This window comes from Anabrus simplex, chromosome 11 (assembly GCF_040414725.1).
Source record: "Anabrus simplex isolate iqAnaSimp1 chromosome 11, ASM4041472v1, whole genome shotgun sequence".
Classification (NCBI taxonomy): Eukaryota; Metazoa; Arthropoda; class Insecta; order Orthoptera; family Tettigoniidae; genus Anabrus; species Anabrus simplex.
The window spans coordinates 84,269,597-84,292,706 of record NC_090275.1 but is presented as its reverse complement, the minus strand read 5'-3'; the positions used below and the strand labels follow the sequence as shown (position 1 = coordinate 84,292,706).

At 38.6% G+C, this 23,110-nt stretch overlaps 1 protein-coding gene across 1 annotated transcript in view; it reads left to right on the top strand.

The window, feature by feature from the left end:
- Positions 1 to 23,110, top strand: part of LOC136883516 (ribokinase) — a 97,010-nt gene that overhangs the window by 51,179 nt on the left and 22,721 nt on the right. The window contains exon 5 of the mRNA XM_067155880.2: positions 13,183 to 13,274. Coding sequence (XP_067011981.2) covers positions 13,183 to 13,274 — 92 coding nt within the window. The remainder of the gene's footprint in view (positions 1 to 13,182; positions 13,275 to 23,110) is intronic.

Sequence of the window (23,110 nt, the reverse complement as noted above, 5' to 3'; positions counted from 1 at the left end):
AATTGAAATACTGATCTAAATGTATAAAGCAGTTTTCTGTTATATTAAGAAAGGGTCCTTTATGTATCATCTTGGGGATTTCCATATCTTGTTCTATGTCAGTAAAACTATGATTATAATCATGCATATGTTGTCCGGCTGCTGAGAATTTGTTATATTTTAGGGCATTAACGTGTTCTAAATATCTTATGTTGAAACTCCTCTCAGTCTGTCCAACGTAAGAAAAATTGCAACTATTACATTTGTCTGTATACTCCTGATTTTGAGAAGCTGTTAGTCTTGTTAACTGATGTAGAATTATGTAAGATTTCTGCACTTTTATTGTTAGTTTTAAACGCTATTTTTACATTATGTTTTTTAAAGATGTTAGTGACTTTACAGATCTCGTTATTAAACGTGAAGGTAGAAATTGAGGGGATGTTGGATTTTTCTTTCTTTAACGTGGTCAGAGGACGATGTTTGTATCTGTTGATTATTTTTTCAATGAAAAAATTATTTTAACCATTAGATTTTGCGATCATGCGAATAGTGTTCAATTAATGTTTTAGGTATTTTTTTAGATATAGGCACATTAAAGGCTTGGTGAACCATGCTATTGTTAGTTACTCGTTTATGAATCAGAGGACAAGAAGAGTCTTGGCGGATTTTAGAAGCTGTTTGAGTACGTTTTCTAAGGATTATATAGCTTTAAAAGTTTGAGTGTCTGACGATGGTTAAGTCTTAAAAATTTGTTTTTATTTATTATTTTCGGATTCGAGTGTGAATTTGATGTGTGAATCAATGTTATTAAGACTGAGAAGAGTGGTAGCAGCATCGACTGTTTTTTCATCCATGATTACTAAGGTATCGTCTACATATCTTGCCCAAAAGAGAATATTATCGAAGTTATTATTGTTATCAATATTAGTATGTTCTAAAATATCCAGGTAAATTTCAGCTAAGATACCTGAGGCCGGCGAACCCATAGCCAAACCTTCCTGTTGATAGATGTCGTTATCAAAAGTGAAGAAGTTATTGTTTACAACTAATTTTAAAATAGACATGAAATCCTGGATTTCCAATTTACTTAAACGACTGTATTTTTTAAAATTATTTTTGATAATACGGTATAATTTAGAAATTTATATGCTAGAATATATGCTCACAATATCAAAAGAATCAAGAGAGTGATTAGGTCAAATATTGAACTTTTTTAGTTTATCTATTAATTCTGTGGTGTTTTTAACGGATTTTTTTTGGACAAAAATTGGTAATTCTTACTTAAAAACTTTTGAATGAAGTGAGAGATTGTATATAGAGGGCTTGGTCACGAGGTGTTTCACTCTAGTCATACATAGTAGTTTGTATTAAATTTTGTATAATGTTTATAACCTTTTATTTACCCTATTTACGAAAATATATAAATGAATCGTGCAGTCGAGTAAGGAACTAAGTCAGATTTTGCTACTTTTCAGGAGAGCAAAAAAACTGATTTTCTTTGACACGCTTCAATGAATAGTTCCCAGTATTTTATATAATATTTAGATCAGTGATAGATATGTAACGGAGGTAACAGGAAAATGTTCAAGAAAAATTTATAAATTTATGACCATTTTAACTTTTTTGACTTAGTTCATTTCTCCAATAATACCGAAAAAAAATGGGAAGAAATCTCTCATACAAACTATACCAACCTTTGTTATATATTAAACATTGCATAATGCAATACATAAGCACTGTTTACAGTTTATCCAACAGAAAAAAACAGGGAAAACAAATACAAATGACCTTGAAGCGCCAAATAACTGCAGTATTACAACCGAGACTACTAACCTAAGGGGAATTCATTGGCTGCGAAATAATGTCCAAATAAAATGCCAAAGCATCCTCATTCGCAACATATTTCAACAGTTTACGCAAGTCCTTAATGTTCTCAGCTTTTATTGGAACCACACCCTCTGGATATGCTGCCATTGGTTGCAAGGAAAATGTGCAAAAGTTACCTTTCCCAAGATGAAACGTATGTTTCACAGTGCTGTTTATGAAGGGAAGTGCTACAAGAACTCCTGGTTTCTCTGCCCTATATCTGTATTCTTTAAACGAAGAACGAGAAAATGCAATCTTTCCAGCACGAGGAGTATTCTTTGCCGATGTTTCAGCTGATACAGTCACTTTTTAAAAAACTCAGTCCACCACTTGTCAAAATTAAATACTGCACTTGAGTCTACTAACTTAACTGTAACATTTGCTTTGCTGTTTACAATAATTGCCATATACTCTTCGATAGTATAAACTCTGTCTACTTTTTTAATGTTTTTCTTAAATACCCCAAAGTCCCTTTCGCATGGTAGGAATGAATGACCCCTCTCGGGAAAGTACTGTCTAATCTCCTTAAATCGATTTGAAGCTGCCAGGCCTAGCATTAGTCTTATGACCGTGTGGTTCTTATTTTGGCCTGGAGAACCATCAGAGAAAACGTGTAACTGGTCAACATTTTCTGACACAAATTCGTCTATATAATCTTTCAGGAAAGAAGCAACTTCATTCGCACCCTTCTTTCCTTGGCCTTCATGATACATATACACAGCACACTTGTCCGTTGCAAGATCATGAATACAAAACACATTCACCCACAACTGTCTCATGTAAAACACTTCTTGCACCGGTATGTGTGGCAGGAGCAGATTTTGCATAAAGTCGAAGGCAAGGCCTGTCACTTTGTCATTTGTTCTGCATAGTGTTGCAACTTCTTTCAAAGACCTGTAGAATTTCCTGCTTCTTTTTTTATGAACATCATATTCAGCCTGAGCTGCACGCTTTGCTGATTCACAAATATGTGGACTCCTAAGTTTTGCTGTGAACTCCTCACACTTACTGCAGACATCGATCTGTGGTCGTCCGAATCGGTAGTTATAATTCTCAACAAAATAAGTCCTGTAGAAGCTGTACTTGACTCCACACTCCGGGTATTTTGTGACAAACATGTTGTGCATTTCTTTAATAGTTAAGCGGGCATCTAAGTAATGCACTTCTTTCCCTCCGTAATGAGTCCGTTTCAGAGGGAATGATTGAATATGATCAGATATCAGTTTAGTGACATCTTCCGGTATCTTTCTGGTATTTGGATTGGTTCCTCTCTTGTCCCTGGGAATTTCTCCATGAAGAAGAAGCATTGTGATATGGAATACTCTTTTCTGAGTGACGGCATGCATGCTCATAAAAGCTGAACGACATACCTTCTTTCTATTGTTGCCATGCATAACAAAGTAAGTGAAACTTGCTGCTCGCTGCTTTGAATTTCCATTCCTCGGTCTTCTGGTCTTAATTTCATTCTTCTCGATGAGGCGCTGCAAGTGTAAATCTTGTGCATCCTTACTGGGAAGTTGAAGAAACTTGGAAAGAATGGACATGCGAGCCTCTTCGTTGATAATCTCAAAGCACTTCTTTCTGCATCTAGGTGACACTAAGTCCTCACCAGCGTGGCTTCGTGCCATTACCTGGAACTCATGTCAACGCTTCCCTCGTGAATGGTTGCCTCCAAGATGCGAAACGCAACAAAAAGGATTGTTGCATCATTTTTTTAGATGTCACAAAAGCATTTGACTCTATCGGACATGAACATATCAAACGATCTCTTCGACAATCTGAAATTCCTCCTAACTTATGTAGATTAATTGAAGCATTTCTTACAAAGAACACAATTCAAGTGGAAGCTGATAATAAGAAATCAAAACCCATCGAAATTAAGTGTGGCGTAGCTCAAGGGTCCCCTATCTCACCACTGCTGTTCAATTTAGCAATCAATACTGTAATACAAAATCTCACCGACCATGACATATGCCAACGTTATGGCTATACTTTATCTGATGATCTACCGTCGTTATCCTCATTTGCTTTCGCAGATGACCTAGTCATACTCAGCAAAACTGAAAATGATGCTACTACCTTGTTAAATTTAGCTGAAAGCAGCTTTGCAGAAATTGGTTTACATATCCATCCTCATAAAAGCAAATCTATAATCCTGAAGAAAGGAAAATTAACTGAAGGAAACGTCACTACACTTGAGGGATCAACAATCCCATCGATAAAAACACACAATGAACGAATCAAGTATTTAGGAATTGACTTCAACAGTGAAATTTCTCTTGACAGACATAAACTAATAAGCACAATAACTTCTGACTTAAATAATCTGGTAAAAACAAAGCTTCTAAAACCAGAGCAAAAGATCAAGATTATTAACGAGTTTGTTTGGCCGGGTTTGATCTATCCTCTACAATGTGCCCCTCTGACACAACTATCAAACACTTTTCTTAAAGATCTGGACAAAATTATAAGAAGTTCTGTAAAAGAAATAATGATGCTGCCAGATGATACTCCAAATTCGATGCTGTATAGTGCAAGGAAGGTCAGAGGGATGGGAATAATTTGCGCAGAATGGGAAGCAAATATACAGCATTACAATATTTGTAATCGCTTACTCCATGTTCAGGACGTTCATCTACCATACGTAAGGAAGTTACCTGAAGAACAAGATATGGCACTCCACAGACTTGACATAAAAAAAGAAAGTCTTCCTTCAAAGACTGACGGAAGAAAACTACGTGAAATTATGAGAAATCGATCCTTTCAGTCGTGGTGCCAGCTACCACATAAAGGAAAAGGAGTAGTGTTATATTCAGACTGCCCGAAAGCAAACTCCTGGATGACTCGTAAATCACCTCTGTCCTCTTCTGAATACATAAACGCAGTGAAGATGACATGCAACCTCACCGCAGTCAGGTCGGTTCCCGGTAGGTCATTCAACACAACCCGTTGCCGCCAAAATGGCTGCAACGAGACAGAAACCCTTGGGCATGTGTTGGGATTCTGCCGGAGTACTGAGCTAATGCGCAACCATCGCCACCATCGTGTAAGAACGTCGATTGCTCAAGGCTTGAGACAGCGTGGATGGGAGGTGCACGAGGAGGTTCACTGCATCTCTACCGATGACTCTAATCGGAGGGCGGACATCGTAGCCATCAACAGAGAGGACATGAAAGCGATGGTCTTAGATCCCACCATTCGCTTTGAAAGAGACCTTAATCAGGCACTGGATGTGGACCTAGAAAAGCAAGCTATTTATGTTCCATGCTTGCCTTACCTTTCATCTAAGTATAAAATACCTATTGATCGGTGGATTGTCACAGGCCTGCTTTTCGGAGCAAGAGGCACCCTCCCTAGTCAGACATCGAACTTCCTACAAAATTTGAAAGTTCCATTCTGCGAGCTAGAAAAAATAGTAATACAGATACTGAGGGACTCGCTGCAAATCATTCATTTCCACCTATACCTGAGAACGTGAGTTACATTCCTCCCCAACTAACCCTGGAAAAAAGAAGATAACAGCATTAACGATTAAATGTTCATCTTTTGATATTTTTAAACCATTGAAATTGAAACTGTATTCCGGATCCAAATGGTCACCCTCATTGGAGGACGGATGATTTATTTCTTTAATAAATCTCTCTCTCTTATTGAAACATTTACTGGTATATTTAAAGTGACATTCTTGTTGGCTGATTTCTTGTGTATTATGTAACAACACAATAATAAGAACCTTGTAGTAGATTTATCTACTATCATTCTGTGTGATAATATACAATGAGTGGCCAAAAGCCACGGGAAAGGGTGTCCCATTAAAAATGTGCCATGCATGACCCCTGAGTGTTGCGGCTAGCTGCGGCATAGCTGAGCAGTCTGTCGCAGACACCAGTGTTGAGAAGATGGCAACATGTTGCAAATTAACTGATTTTGAACGTGGGATGATCATTGGTGCATGGCGCATGGCTCATAACATTGCGGAGATTACACATGAATTCGGGTTTGAGCCACACCCACCCCATCTATCACTACATAAATCAGTGATCCAAGCAATACCTTAGTGAAATATTCATGGGGAACAATATTTGAGGCCCGGATCGTGCCGACTGGACGAGGTGCAGACATAACCTTGAGCTGAAACCCCCCCCCCTTGTAATCAGGTAACAAGGGCAAGACTACATCTATTTGAAATAAAAGAAGAAATGGTTTAAACCAGGGGATTTATTATATAAATGAGAGAAAAAATTTAAACCAAGAGAAGCAAATCACACAAAATAAATAAGGAAATTAATCGTAATACTCATGGACATACCTTGTTCTTTTTCACATAGTTGAAACATGGCATGAACTCAAGCTAATACTCTTCAAAAAAATATTTATACGTAATTTAAAATGCTCACTGCCCCTCGACACATCGCTATTACAATACCAGCAGCTTCCTTTCATCATAAACTATTCAACCAGGTCGTCCGTTTTACCAGGATTCACATATCCAAGGCACTGCACCACATATTACATCAGGCAACTAACAATGTGAAACGTTAGCACAACAATAAGCCGTGCCGGAGAACAAGAGGCAGATAAGAATAACGACAGATGAGACTGAGCACAGCCTCCATGGACCAATCAAACCCAAGACAGATCCAAAGAATACAATAGGTACGCCCATGCGCAAATATGAAACCAACATGGCGGGTACTCAAGCTGAGCATCAGCCATGAATAATAAATAAATATATAGCTCTGCGCTGAAAACAACACAAGGCGCAGAATTTGAAAGATAAATACAACAAGTCGATTGACATACCATCCTTTTCTCCCCCACACATCCCAACTCACATGCATACCACATTCACACACACACACACAAAGAGGGTATCGGGAAAATAAAACACAAACGGCCGTTCAGATTTCGTAGTCAAATACAAACCATAAACTATGACTCCACGGTCATTATCAGCGGGTCTCATGTACTCAAAATGTTTGCGTGCGGCGTGCAATTACACATAAGGTCAGAATTGAACATTACTTTATTCACATCACTGGCATGTTGCGCCTTGTACAACCTGGATTGGTATCTCCTGCGGTCGAGACAAGGGGCACATCATGAGGATCATGCAGTATTAAAGCACGCAGTGCACCAAATCATAACCAGAGAGACCCTTTTTCAATTATCACAACAAGACCACAAACACATTCATTCAAAGCACATCGTACGACGGAGCGGAAAGATGTATGCCATCGACCGTAACATATGGGAATAACTCGTCACCAAATTTAAATATAAACCAAACTATCACATACCTGTGATTATCAATGGTAAAATCGAATAGCAGTTAGCGTGAAAGGTCCAGGCTTGAACACATTGAATGAATATTTAAAGCATAAAAATACCACACCAAACATAGCGGCAACCATTGTTAGTATCCGCCACACATAGAACAGCAGAAGAACTCCACAGAGTAAAAATTATCGCTCCAGCAAAACGAACGACCTCACAGATAAAAACATAGCATGTGCTGCTCCCCACTGGACGTCATTAGACTGACACATGTAAACATTGAAAGACAAAACTGAAGGAAGCCATTTGAATAATTAAATGACAAATCGTGGAACATGCGATAAGCATGGTTCAGGTTTCCGAGGTCAACAGTTGGGGGGGATCTTCAATATTGCAGAGAGAATGTTACCACCTGCATAAACTGCCGTATGGGGAAGACCACAGGTGTTTAACAAACGGACATCATGTCACCTCCACAGAACTATACTGGGCACTCGATGGACTACTGTGAGTTAGATCACCGCTGAGCCACACCCACCCTCGATCTAACATAAATACATAGACGACGAGGATAGAAGAGGAAACTACACGTGAACCATGACCAGGAAGGGCGAATAACACTGCCCTGAACTGGAAATGTTATTCACCTAAATCAGTACAAGCGTAAGCTAACACTACTTTGAGTTAAAATTAAAATAAGTGATAAATGATAGTTTATTGAAAAGCAACGTTAATAAAAGAATTAATTAAAAAGAAAATATAGGATCATAATTGGGTAATACATATGTATGTGGGTTAGCCTGAAAGACAATCAATCATGATATCCTGAACTCATCAATACACACGTGCACAGTTGCATAATTATGCAAGGGATCTTAGCATTTTTACTTTTGACGACTTAGCATACAACATTTGCGAAGAGAATAGTTTTAGGCTAGGTCTTAAATCGATTGCTCCCATTCATTGAGGGTTAACACTTAATTGCAAGTCGGGAGTACCTTATCCATTTCACCCTTACTTTTTCTCTTTTTTATAATAACATTCTATATATCTTTCATTTTTTCAAACAATACCACGATCTCTTTTCATTAGGTTCCCACACACCAAGGAGCACACAGAAAAAAAAAAAGGGGTCGACCCAGGAAAAGATAACCCCAGCGGGCAAAGAGAAAAAAGATACATCGGGAAAAGAACGGAAAATGAATCAATCAGATAAACACGGGCCAGCGTGCGGCCAAGAAGGAAATAAATCAACATGGTGACGTCCAGGTCGAAAAAGATCGGGGCGCGCACTAAATAAGTAGAAGAGATAACAACCGAGAGAAAAGGGGTGATAAAGAACAGTTACATGAAAATTCAATAGACCGACACTTCATCTAAATACTCGGCTAATTCATTTACTCATTCATTCAGCCATACGAACAAATTGCCTTAACGGCAGATAACAGTGATCACTGGTGCTAATAGGTAAATCCGGCCAACTCGTAGAGCGCAATATAACCAAAAATCAATAAGGACAGGCGTCAATAGCGGCCAAACAGTTCCACTCACCGCAGATGTCAGCAGCACATGTCGTGGCCTCATGGCCATGCGTAGATCATCTACAAACATCACTGTGTACGGCCAGAATAAGTCTTCCGGTTGACACACCAACCATAATTCCAACAGGGGGCAAAGACGTTTCGTTGAAAAGCCCATTATAATAGACAGAGGCTCAGATTTAGATGCACCACAATTATAACAACAACGCACGCAAACACATACCATCCTCTCCCCGAGTATTAAGACGGTTTTTCGGTCCGCGAAAATAAAAAGAGAAGTAAAGGAAGACAGATCATACACAAAGATACAAATCCAAAATGGTACGTTACCATCTAAAATACATCCATTTGAAAGGTAATAACACTGCTCCTGTGTGTGAGGGCTCCATATTATTATTCTTCTTCATCAGCAGAACAAAAAAATTATCAAGGAGATGATAGTTAAAAGACCTAGTCAAGACAAGATCATCAATGCTCTTGACAGAGGGGGCTGCCCTCTATCGATAAAAGCCGGAAACACATATAGTAACAGTTTGATACCTATTCAGTGAAACATTGGTAAGACATTTTGGAAACTATGCTGGAGCAGCATGTTTCACCGCCTAGTTGAATACTAGGAGTCAGGAACCCATTTCTACCAAGACTGTAAGGAGGCAACTGCACTGCATAGGATTCACCAGCTGTCGACCAACTCTGGTCGCTTTGCTGACACCTTGACACAGAGCCCAATGACGTGCATGGGCCCGCAAACTTCGGCAATGGACCAGGGAAGAACAGTGGTGACGTGTGGTATGGTCCGATAATCCCTATTCCAGTTGTATCAAGCTGATGGGCGTGTGAGAGTGTGGCGTATGGCCCATGAAGCTATGGATCCTGCGTGTCAATAAGGTTATGTCCAGGCGGGAGGTAGCTCCATTCTGGTCTGGGCAGCGTTTCATGGTCGCAATTAGGCCCCATTGTTCGGCTACAGGGAGCGCTGACAGGTGCATGTTATGTGGACATTCTTTCAGACCATCTCCATTCCTTTCTGGCCTTACCCCGATGGATATGTCCTGTTTCAACAGGACAGTGCGCCATGTCACCGCTCTGTGGTGGCACGCTGGTGGTTGGAGGAACACTCCAGTGAAGTTACGACCCTGGATTGGCCCTCCAGATCCCCCGATCTTAATCCAATCGAGCATTTATGGGATGCTGTCGATGCTGTCCATGAGCCCCGCACCAACTACACGAGACCAATTGTAGGTAGCAGTGCAAGATGCATGGCTCCAGATCCCTCCAGAACGATTCCAACACCTTGTAGAGTCGATGCTTCACCGTATTGCTGCTGTTTTAAGGGCTGGCAGAGGAGCAACTCATTATTAAAATCACATTCATGTCTTCCCATGACTTTTGGCCAGTCAGTTTATTTTAATCTTACTTGGTGTGTTGAAAGTGTGATTGTTGTTGGCCGAAATCATTTATATTGTGTATCATTATGATAAAATTTAAAGCCTGTTTCTAAAAGCTCACGTGTCATGCAATCAGCTGTTATTATTGTGGCAACGTTGCTTCGTGCGGCAGTGCAGTGGGACCAACAGTTTGTGCAGCTGCCACATGCAACCTTATATCAGCCCACCTATACCTTTTGTCTGGAATACGTATTCTGGAAAGTTTGTAAGCAGTAAGAGTAGTATTCGAGATTTATAAATGAATCTGACTGTAATAGCTGGAGTAGAATATTGTTTCGCTCGTAGAATATTAATGTGGCTATGGAGATGCAATATTACCTGGCAGAGATATATCTTCCTTGCATATCAAACCATTGTGACTGCTGGTGTTGCTGGCTTTAGTGGTTCTGGTTTGAAAGTATTGGTGTGTAATGCTGCATCAGTCCCAGGCAGGTATATATTTTCTAAAACAGATGTACTTAATAATAAGCAATGAAGTAGGCTACATGGCAAGGTACCGTTAGTGGAAAAAAAGTAATTTTTGTGATAAAATGACAGTGGTTAGTGTTTTCTGTTATATTTAATTTTCTTTGCCATAAATTCTATCATTACAATTATGGCATTATGATTATAAGCGTGTACTGTAGGTGCCATAATCTGGTGTTTAAGTTAGCTTCGTTTGGAGTATATAAAGTGTAATTCCATAATCTTTTACCTCATGTAATATATCCAACTAATAGATCTCCAGAAACTACCTAGAGTGAACCACGATAGCGAGGTCATCTCGAAAATCTTACAGAAATATTGAGTTTCAAGACATCAGTTTTGGGCTTACTACCTCAATAGACTCTGTATGTCTCAACATTTTTTCCATATGTGAAATTCTTCTACTCAAATACTGTTTGTGACCTTCAGCAATTTTCATTACATGTTGTCCAGGTTATGAATTTTGTCCTACTTTAAATTGCTTGTAGTCTTAACCAGTGTAGGGCAATCGTACAGACGTAAGCAGGGACTCAGTCAAATAGTGACAGACAAGCTTTGGTGATATGCAAGTGGAAATTTCATCAAAGTTTACATAAGTTAGTCTTTTGACATATCCTTTCTACTCCTGCCTGCATTTATGCTAGTGCACTCAGCTGTTTGATGACTGCTTGTGATTTTACTTGGGCATCAGTTTTGTCATTTTTATGGACAAAAAGAATAATATTCAAGCCTAAACTCAGCTGTTTTGAGAGTGTATTAAGATTCCAATTCCATATGGTACAACAAGTGAAAAAGTTATGTCAGTTGTAATAAAATGTTTTAATGCGTATACAACAAATAATTTTAAGACATTCAGCAATGCAAGAGATTGTAAATGTATTTATATAGAGACTAACTAATGGCATTGTATTTTTAAATATTAGAATAAGGTTTTAAAGTTTCAAACTCAAGAAATAGTCATATTATTTTCAATAAGACGACGTAATATACAAATGTTTTGTATTTAAGAGGTTTTTAAAGCTTATTATGGATAAGTTTGTTAATGGCAAACCATAAGTGTAAGTTTCTTTTAACAATGTTATCAATTTAACCTTGTAAGAATAGTTATAGCTGAAGATGTTCAAAATATGAATGAAACATGTCCTATGTTTTAACAATTAAGCAATAAAATAAGGATGAGATTGCTTTTAATGTATTGAATAGGTGGAAATCAGCATATGTCAGTTAGGAAAGAGATTAAACCATCCCAGCACTTTTCATTTTAAACCCGCTTTAGCACTGTGTGTGTATAAATATATTTATTCAGACCATTTCTGAATAATTAATATGACACACAAAAACATTAGCTGACAACTCTGGATTAAAAATCGGCTACATAAATGACAAGTTAACAGTCACTCCCTTAACCTTTGCAGATGACCCCCACACTATTCGCTTCAAGTATGGAAGAAGCTACGTACCAGCTATCCTCCCATTAACACATAGCAGCTAAAGTAAGGCTGAAGATCGCTGTCAACAAAACTGAGTTTCTGACCAACATCAGAGAAGCACCCAACTTCATTTCTTTGGGGGACAAAATAATACGAAAGGCCAACTCATTCAAATATCTTGGAGAATGGATAACCCCAAATATCAATGAGCCCTTGCAATGAAGAATAGATGCGCCAAATTAGAAAGAGCTTATCATCTTTGTAAGTACATATACAAGTCTAAATCCCTCTCCTTCACACCAGGCAAATGCTGGGGCTGTACCTTAATTAAGGCCATGGCCGCTTCCTTCCAACTCCAAGGCCTTTCCTATCCCATCGTTGCCATAAGACCTATCTGTGTCGGTGCTACGTAAAGCCCCTAGCAAAATAAAAAATATCCCTCTCCTTGAATCTTAAAATTAGACACTACAGTACCGTAGTAAGACCATCTGTACTGTGCACTTCAGAATGCCTAAACATGATCTGGAAAGGACAACTCAGAAAACTGGAAATGAAAGAGCGAAAGATCCTCAGAAGGATTATGGGTCCCATTAAAGACGGAGATGGGTATAGCATCAAGCTCAAGAAGGAACTGTACTGTAAAATAGCGAGCATTACAACAGCTATGGTCACATAGTCAGGATGGACAGCCAGAAACTCACCTCAAGGATCTTCAACACTGTATCGAGAGAGAAAGCAACAAATGCCAAATGGACGAATTTAGTTCGGAAAGACCTACAATACATAAACATTGATCACACTGACATTTACAACTGAGATAAGTTCAGAAAGTTAATCAAGACATCTGACTCTCTCCAGTCACTAACAGCTAAATCACTGCGTCCAGGATAGGAGTGAAATGGACTCAAGAAAGAAAGGATATCCATAGCGCTAGAATGAAGGAGTATTGGGCTAAGAAGAGAAAAGCTCACCAGATTTAAGAACCACGTAGTCCATGGTGGGCCTAAACAAAGAAGAAGAAGAAGATGACACATAAGTCGAAAATCTAATATTTCTGTTAAAGCCACTAAATCATGTTTACTCTGTCTAATTCATTAATTTTAACTGTCTTCATGTTACCTATTCATCATCATCATAATGATTCCCAGTAACACTGTTTATGTTTCTATGTTTCAGTTAAATGTATCGTAAATGGAGCTCCCGCACATCCAAAACCAAATTCTGGGCTGTACACACATTGTGATGTTTTCTGTGTGAATGAAAGTGAGGTAGGTACAAATATTTCTGTACTCCTACAGTTCTGAATGTTGGAATTTGAATAGCAGTGACTACAGTATATATCTATAACAAATATACAATGTATGTGTATGGTTCAAAGTTTTACCGGCTTTTGGTATCAGTGTTGCGTACCACACATTGCTAGCGATATGGAACACTGACAATGCCTACGGTATTTGCTATGCTTGAACAGACCTGTCTACTACTTGAAATATTTCTGGAACAGATCTGATTTGAAGGTCGTGAAATGGTTCCTTCAGGGTTGAGAAGTTACCACAGAGGCTTAAATAAGGGTAATGCAATTATGACAGAGTACTTCCCACCTCCAATGATTAAACAACTCAACCACAACTTGTGAAACATGCCTTTGAGCAGAATGATGGGTGGGTTCTGCAGAGTGTTTGTCCATTGTTTTCTCAAAGCTGATAGCAGATTGTAATTCAAACATTTGACATAAATTTATGCACTGATGGTCTGGCATACATCAAAATAACATCATCCTAATTTTATATGAGGGTAAATATAGCCTTCCCACTGCTGTGATTCTGATGAACCTTGGATTTTCGTAGTGATCTATAGTAATGTCATTTGCTTGATTGTTGTTTCGCCTCCAGCTTGAATGATCTAACCCAGAAACAAATGGACGTTGCGTATTACTGTCAAAGCAACAGAAGTCATTCCTGCCAGAGCTTTTATGGCCAAGATAGGCCAACGGTGACTTGAATGTACTTATGTTTTCGTTTTGAGATTTGGCCTCACTCGCATTTTAAAGTGACTGCGAGGTGCAGTTTTTCTTTATACAGAAAGTTGATGATTCCAATTGTTTGCTATGCAGTCGTATACTCACTTAGTTCCATGTACATAATGTTCGAGTAAGATTTTTTCACATATAATAATAATAATAATAATAATAATAATAATAATAATAATAATAATAATTTATTTATTTATTAATTTTTTTTGTAATTATCTTTTATAAGACGCTTGTGAGGGTCCGCACTCAACAAGTGTGTGGAGATTCGTACCCACTAAAAACCACACTCCCTTTTCCCACGACGTTTATCTCTGCCCCGGAAACTGCTCTCGCATTACTTCAGGACGGATGTCGTTCTTAATGCATCTTGTGCTTCATCTTCCTTCTGCTTTACTGTCTGTCGTAATCATCCAGGTCCTTCTTCTTCTGACGCAGAATATTTTCTACGTAGACTGCCACCTGGCCCCAAGATTCTTAACTTCGTAGCATTACTGACACGATCCCTTCTGGTGTCAATTCTCCTTGCATAACTTCTAAGCATCTTCTTCGTGGCAGCCAATGAACTCACACAAAGAAAGTATGTAATACATCATCGATATCACCGCAGTATATGCACACCGGACTAGTTGCTAGTCCTAGTCTATAAAGAAATTTTTGGAAGTATCCATGACCTATCAAGAACTGTGTGAGATGGTAGTTCACTTCACCATGATTTCAGCCAGCCCATACACCCAGAGAAGGTATCAGTCTTTTTGTCCATTTCCCTCTAAAATCATCTTCCCATCTTGTTTGCCATCGATGCATTCTGCGACTAAGAGCCAAAGCCTTACCCTGTTCCTTCCTAGCTCTTCTTGTGTGAGCCAAATTTCTTGTCTTTTGAAGGCCAACAAGTCAATAGGAGCTACTGCTGCTACTCCTAGAATCGCAGGTTCTGATACTGTACGATATGCGCAAGCAATTCGTAAAGCTGCTCTCCATTGTACAGCCGCAATTCTTGTCCAATATTTCACAATTTTTAACGATTCACCCCAAATTTCCGAACCGTATAGTAGTATCGATTGGACAGTCGACATGAGAAGCCGCCTTTACTAGATTTCGGCCCCTTGATATTTCCCATGAGTCTACTCAGTGCAGTCATGGTTTTCGCTGCCTTATCTGTTACCTGTTGGATGTGGTCTCAATATGTAAGCTTAGTATCAAGCGTTACACCAAGTTTTTTTGTGCTCCTAGTTGCTTTGATGGCTATCTGCCCGATCTGCATCGGTACAACAGTATAAATCCTTTTCCTCGCCAGGCGGACAATTTCCGTTTTATGATCTGCAATTCTAACTTGTGATTTACCATCCATTCTTTAACACGTCACATCACCTGATTCAATTTAAATTGAGCCAGCTCTAGGTTACGGGTTACTGTCAGAGCAGCCACATCATCAGCATAACCCATAAGTTTTACATTTTCTGGCATCTCCAGCCGTAACAAACCATCATACATGATATTCCAAAGGTGTGGTCCGAGAATTGAGCCTTGCGCTGCACCAGCTGTGAGCCGTTTTCTTCTCTGACCATCTTCCGTGTCATATAACAATGTACGGTCTTTCAAATAGTTTCGCAGTATATACATGAGATATTCTGGTAGCTTGAAATTTTTTTGTAGAGCTTCCAAAATATCACTCCATCTTGCCGAGTTGAAAGCATTTTTAACATCTAGAGTGACAAGAAGCGTCAGCTTTCTAGAGTAATGATTACCCATTTGAGCTCGTTCTGCTGACTTCACCACTTCCTTCACAGCATCTAGCATTGAGTGACCTCTGCGAAATCCATGTTGTTTGTCAGATAGGTCGCCAGCTAATCGAACTGCTGCTAGTATTCTCGGTTGTAGTAGCTTCTGTAAACCTTTCCCGGCAGTGTCCAGCATTCATAGAGGTCTGATGATGATGATGATGATGATGCTTGTTTTTTAAAGGGGCCTAACATCGAGGTCATCGGCCCCTAACATAGAGGTCTGTAATCCCCAGTTTTCCCTTTACTGATCAGAACCAATCTAGCTATCTTCCAATGAAAGCTAAAAGTTCCCGCTTTCAAACAATGATTATACATTCTCAACAGCAGTTGAGGACATAATTTGACTGCCACCTTTAGAACTTCTGCTGGAATACCATCTGGTCCAGGGGCTTTCTTATTTCTAAGGGAATTAATTGCTGTTATCAATTCTTCAATTGTAAAAGGTGGTACATTAACTAGTTCTTTCTTGGCCTCATCATCAAGCCTCTCTGGATGACCAGGGAATAGTGTGTGTACTATTTCTTCCATGATGCGTGGATCCATGATTGGGCTTGGTAGCATCCCGAATTTCTTCATAACGATTTTAGGCCCTAATCCCCATGGATTTTCATCCACTTCCTTAGACATTTCCCACCACTTGTCAGCTTTACTCTTTTTAATTGTATTTTGCAGCCTTTTCTTCATAGTTTTATACTCTACTGAGAGAGTTTCATCGTTATGTTATGTTGTGCTCTTTGTGTCCTTCGCCTGAGTCGCAGGCATTGTTTCCTCAGCTCAGCAATTTTTTCATTCCACCAATATGCTGGACGCTTGCCTCTCCGTTGTTTGATTCTGGTCATTGATGCGTCGCATGCTTGCTGAAGGAGTCTCATGTTATGTTCCACGCATTTATTAGCAAATTATTCTTCTTTTGCCTCCGTGACATGTATCCGTCATACAGTCCATTCCATTCTGTATTATTTCATGAAATATGGCTATGTTCCATCTTTCTGGCTTGCGCATGGTAATCCTTAGATGCGGAGTCTCTTGAAGTACACGAAAAGTGATATACTGATGATCTCTTCCAGTATATTCTTCAATTACTCGCCATTCAGTTATCCTAGACGCAATGTCTTCGGAAGCAGAGGTTACATCTGGTATAGTTCCCTAACATCCTGGTCACCGAAAGGTTGTCACATTACCAACGTTGATAACCATTAATCACAATCTGGCGGCCATCTCTATTGTACGCCGCCCTCTAGAATCTGTTTGAGGCATGTTCCATTCAACTGCTTGAGCATTAAAATCACCAGCAACAACTAGGTTAGTGTTCATCCCTTGCAGAGTATCTTCAAGCCCATCTAGTTTTGTCTGGAAGTCAGAAATAGCTTCATTCGGGGTAAAATAACAACTGACAAAAAACCTTCTCAACTTGGACCCAGACAAACCAATCCCCGCATCCTTGATTTATTACTGAATATTTTCCAAGGTCTGGTACCCATATCGCAGCTGTCCCTAGATTGTCTGAAAACCAGCCTGATCTCTGTCTTGATATTGTTCACTAAGAATCAAGATGTCTACCCTAACTCATAGGTCATCTGCGTCAGTGGATCATTGGCAGATAGACTCCTGTGTACATTGGTTTGAAGGATCTGTACCATTCACCACTGCTTTTTGGCCTTTTCTAGTGCTTCACAAAACACAATACACTTGCCTGAGCCAAGAGCATGATGTCGTTTTGACTCTTCAACGCCCATATCTGTGCAATTTATGCATTGAGGATTCGTTTTGCATCCTACTGCCTTGTGACCAGCTTCCCCGCACTTAAAGCAGAGTTTACTTCTGTCCAATCCTTTACAGTTTCGTGCTTGATGCCCATATGACAGACATCTAAAGCACCGAGGAACTACGGCCCACCGTCCTACTCTGCAGTATAGTCAGCCTACTTTAATTTTGCCTATGTCTAAACAGCTTTCGTGCCTCGCTATCTTCTATCTCCACAATGGCGAGTTTTTGTCCCCTGCTGTTTGGATTTGTGATTGAGACCTTCAATTCTTGATTAAGATTTTCTAATTCTCATCTTACAGTCTCCTCTACGTCGGATATAGTGGTGGCATTGTCCGTATCCCGAATTTCCAATGTAGTCCTAGGCGTCAAAACCTTTACTTCGCCATCATGTCCAAGAGCACCTTTAAGTGATTTATTAAAATTTTCTCTATTCTCCTTTTCCATGGCCTTATTAAATTCAAGAAGAACCGCTCCAGATATAGTTTTCCTGATCGATCTAATACCAGCGCCACTGTCTTCCGGCTTCACCTTGCTGCGGATATCCTTCACCACATCTGCAAAAGTCTTGCCATTCATCAGTTTAATAAGTACGGCTTCTGGGCGGCTTCTTATAGTTGAACGTTTTTGTTGCTCGTTCTTTTTTACAGTTTCAGATACCGGTATTGGTTCTGGTTGAGTACCTTCATCTTGATCTGTCTTCTTCTGCCTCTGTTCCCTCTTCTTCTTCTTGGACAACGCTATTTCCCATTTATCCTATTCTACGTTTCTGCTCTGTTCTACTTTCTCTTGAACGGGCAAATCCTTTTGCATTAATGCTCTAGTTGCTTTCCAAGCTTTTCTGTGTGTAGATCCCGCATCTAGGGCTTCCTCCAATTTCTTTAAACCTTGCTGAATTTCCATCTTCACATTTTTCTGCTGAATTTCAAGAATATTTTCAACAGGCCCCTGGCGATTTCCAGTTGTTCTTCCTCTTTTAACATATCCTCCATAATTTGTTGAATGATATCAAGCCTCAAATTCGTTTTCGCATTCTGCTCAATACTACTATTGCATGTATCATGCGTGTGCTCCACGTTCAGGATATTGTGGCCATGTTCCATAGATGCTGGATTCAAATCCATAGAGTCACACTGGATTCCAGCTCCCGACATCGTGCCGTATAGGGAGTCCAGCTGGCTGTGACTCAAGTCGCAGTGAAATATCTGTTCTCTGTTATTTTCTATGACAAAAATAGGTAACCTAAAAACGCAATTTCACTAACACACAATATCAATGTCTTGAACTTCACACCCATTACCGTAGTTTATCCTATTAAATAATGAAAGCACGTATATTAACCCATTGCCTTGCAATGACGGAAATTTTCGTCATTGTCCGCGGGTTCCCATAAATGCAATGACGGATATTTCCGTCCACCCTCTTTATTGCTTTGTTGAGGTTTCCAAGGATACATATTGATATTTCTTTGCAATCCCAACATGTCTACGAGATGTTGGTAATCGTATTACAGCTATCTTTGCCCTTCAGCTATGTATTTCACCGCCAAAGAGTCTAAATATGATCGAGTAAATTGCCGCGTAAAGCTTTAGTGAAGGTGAAGTCAACGTCATGGCCGAGTCGGATGAAGCTTCAATATTATGTTTTCTGGAGGAAAGCGATGTCGGCAACGGTTTTTCCGATGAAAGTGATACTGAATTACCTTCGAGTAACGTCAGCATTAGTAATTCCGAAGAATTAGATGACGTTATTGAAGAAAATGAAGACGGGGACGCAGCTGGGCGTGTGCATAACCTAGAAGACTGAAAGTGTTCACAAACAGACAATGTACCAAATAATGTGTGGTGTAGTCTTCTTGCTACCACAGAGTTCAGTTCTCCAAGCCCCATAGTTTTTCTTCTGCTGAAAGAAGGTATTGATGCGGTTTGTCGGTCGTGTGTTTATTATTATTATTATTATTATTATTATTATTATTATTATTATTATTCTTTCGAATGGGCCACCAGAGGACCACGTGCCAATTTCAGTTTCTTCTTCTTTGTTCTTTCCTTTTCTTCCAGTACGCTTTCATCTGTTCACTGTGTTTCTTCTTTCTGTCTTCAGACCACTTTAAACCAGTCTTTTTTACTTTCCTACCTTGGAATCCTTCTATTTTCAATACTTTTTCCTGAAAGCCTTCTCTATTATTTATTTCTTCTGTTGTTATATTGTTTTTTCCTAAATCCTTTCTTACTTCATTGACCCAGCTTGTTGTTGATTTCTTACCCCACAAATATCTGAAAATCTTACTGGTTAATCTACTATCTTGCATTCGATATAAATGTCCAAAAAACATAAGTCTCCTTTTCCTCATTACATCTGATATATTTTCTATTTTTTGATATATTTCAGCATTACATCGTAATTTCCAACCTTCTGCTGTGTTTTGTGCGCCTAATATTTTCCTCATGATTCGCCTTTCTAGTATTTCTAGTTTATCTAAATTATAGTTTAATGCCAGACATTCGCTTGCATATAGGCATTCTGACTTCACTACTGTGTTGTAGTGCCTTATTTTTGCATTTTTGGATAGGCATCTTTTATTGTAGATATCTTTGGTGACACCATAAGCTCTCTCCATTTTATGTACCCTCTCCTCTACTGCAGATTTTTCTAAACCATTTCTTGGATTATTTCCCCTAGATATTTGAATTTTTTGACCCTCTCTATTTGGCCAATATCTGTTTTCAGAAATTTTGGTGCATCCCAAATATTTGTTAAAAATTTTGTTTTTTCTGCAGAAATTCTTAAGCCAGTTCTGCTGGCGATTCTTTCCAAGACATTTACTTGGGTTATGGCAGATGTCACATTTTCAGAAAGTAATGCAAAGTCATCTGCAAATGCAAGACAATTTATTTCGATCCTTTTGTTTCCTCTTCCTAACCTTATTGGTGAAATGTTGAGTTCAATAAGTTTTTCGTTCCAAATTCTCACTATTTTCTCTAGGACACAATTAAAAAGAATTGGGGATAGTCCGTCGCCTTGTCGTACACCAGTTTTTATTTTGAAAGGCTGTGATATCTCTCCCAGAAATTTCACTTTAGAGACTGTGTCTGTAAGTGTTTCACGGATTAGATTTGCCAGTTTAGACTTTATGCCAAATTCTCGAATTATTTTATATATAGTTTCTCTGTCAACAGAATCAAAAGCCTTTTTGAAATCTACAAACATGACTACAATGTCCTTTGAATTAAGTAACCTGTGGCGAATTATTGACTTAAGATTAAATATTTGTTCTGAGCATGATCTTCCTTTCCTGAAACCACCTTGATATTCACCTAAATGATTGTCTAGTGTTGTTTCTACTCTGTTTAATAAAATCTTGGAAAATAAAAGATATAAAGATATTCCTCTGTAGTTATTAACGTCCTGTTTATTACCTTTTTTGTGGAGTGGATGTATCAAGGCTACTTTCCATTCCTCAGGATTTTTTTCAGTTTTCCAGATATCTTCAAAGAGTAATTGTAGCTCATTTGCTATATTTGGCAAGGACCACTTCAAAAGTTCCGCTGTAATAGAATCTTCTCCACTAGCTTTGTTGTTTTTGAGGGTTTTAATTACTTCTTCAATTTCTTTTATAGTTGGTGGTATGTCTTCTTCCAAATTTTCATCAATGTCTTGAAATTCTAATTTATGACTTGGTTCAGGACAGTTCAAAAGTTGATCAAAATATCTTGCTAATATCTCAATTTTCAGTATTGCTTAGTCCAATTCTGCCGTTTTCATCCTTGAAACTAACATTTGTAGTTTGGTACCCCTTTAATTCATTCTTAAGAGTCTGATAAAAGTCACGGGTGTTATTTTTTATAAAGTTTTTGTCCATTTCTATAAGTTTCTCCTTTTGAAAGGCTCGTTTAGTACTTCTGATTATCCTTGCTGTTTCCTTCCTTTGTTGTTTAAACTGATCAAAATCTTCAATTTTCTTTGAGCATTTCCATTTTTTCCATGTTTTAGCCCTCTCTGCTAAAGCTTCTTCACATATTTCATTCCACCATATTTTCCTTTTATTTTTTATTGGCCCAAATGTTTTCTGTGCTGCATAATTAATTGCTTTGGATATATCTTGCCAGTTGCCTTGTTTAGCCACTTTAATTTTGTCTTGGTAGTTTTTAATTGATTCTTTTGTTATAGTAAATCTGTCTACATTATATTTTATTAACCTCTGTGGCTTTCTTTGTTCTTTATTAGGTAGGAGTTTGACTTTAATTTTAGAGAGATAATGGTCAGAATCAAATTCACCATTCCTTACTACTTTCACATTCATAATTTCTTTTGTACTTTTTTTTGAAACAGCCACATGATGTAACTGAAATTCTCCTAACATTGGGTTTGGAGATATCCACGTTTTAGCTTTTCTGGGGAGTTTTCTAAAGAAGGTTGACATTAGTTTCAGGTGATAGCTTTGACACAAACTGATTAGCCTAATACCATTTGTATTTGTTCTTCTGTGGGCTGGGTAATGTCCTACTACATTTCTAAATTTCTTTTCTCTACCTATTTATGCATTGAAGTCACCTAATAGTAATATGGTGTTCATTTTCGGAATTTTGGATATTTCATTTTCCAAACGAACCCAGAATTCCTCTGTTTTTTTTGAGGGTTTTTCCTATTGTCTTCATTTATTGGTGCATAGCAATTAACAAGTGTGTACGTTTTGTTTTTGCATTTAATTGATAGGAGAGATATTCTTTCTGAGTTGGATTTAAATTCTGTTACATTTCCTATTATACTTTTATGAATGTAGAAAGCTGTACCAAGTAGTGACATCCCCTTCATAATTTTGATTGCTGGTTTGCCTTTAAAGATCCTGTAGTTACAAGTGTCTATTACATTTTCATCTAGGAATCTAGTTTCTTGAACTGCCAAAATTTGAATTTTGTTTTTCTCTAGAAGTATTTCTAGTTCTTTTTGTTTACTAGTCTTGAGTAGAGAATTTACATTTAAAGTGCCAAAAAAGAATTCCTTTTTGAATTTTATTTTAGAAGGATTCTAAGGTTGCTCCGACTCAACCTTCTGATTGCAGTTGTTGGGACTCCCCAGAACCTTTAGTCCCAATGCATTGCGTGATGCAATGGTGGATTTCTCTTTCGAGTTACCACCTGGGGTAGTGCCTTCATTCAGCGGACTTTCCATACTGCAATTGAAATTGTATAAAATACAAAGTGAGGAATTAAATTCCAGGATAAGATCGGATTGTTAGTCCGAAATTTGATTTTTGTTCGTGGTTCACTCCACTAGGCTCTTCCGCTCTCTCCACCGTTCGGAACTAAAGCAGAGTTCCTCTTCCGCCTTCAAGACCGTTGGCCAGGTTTCACCTGTAACCCTAGGCAGGGGCCCTTACTGGGTGCTACCACCCGGAGCCACATGGACCCCGGTTTTTTAACGAGGTTGTTACTCCTCCCCCTCCTTACTTCCCCGTCTCTTGATAGACGAGATCCCGGGCTTGGGACCGGTAATAGCGGAGTTTTATTATTATTATTATTATTAT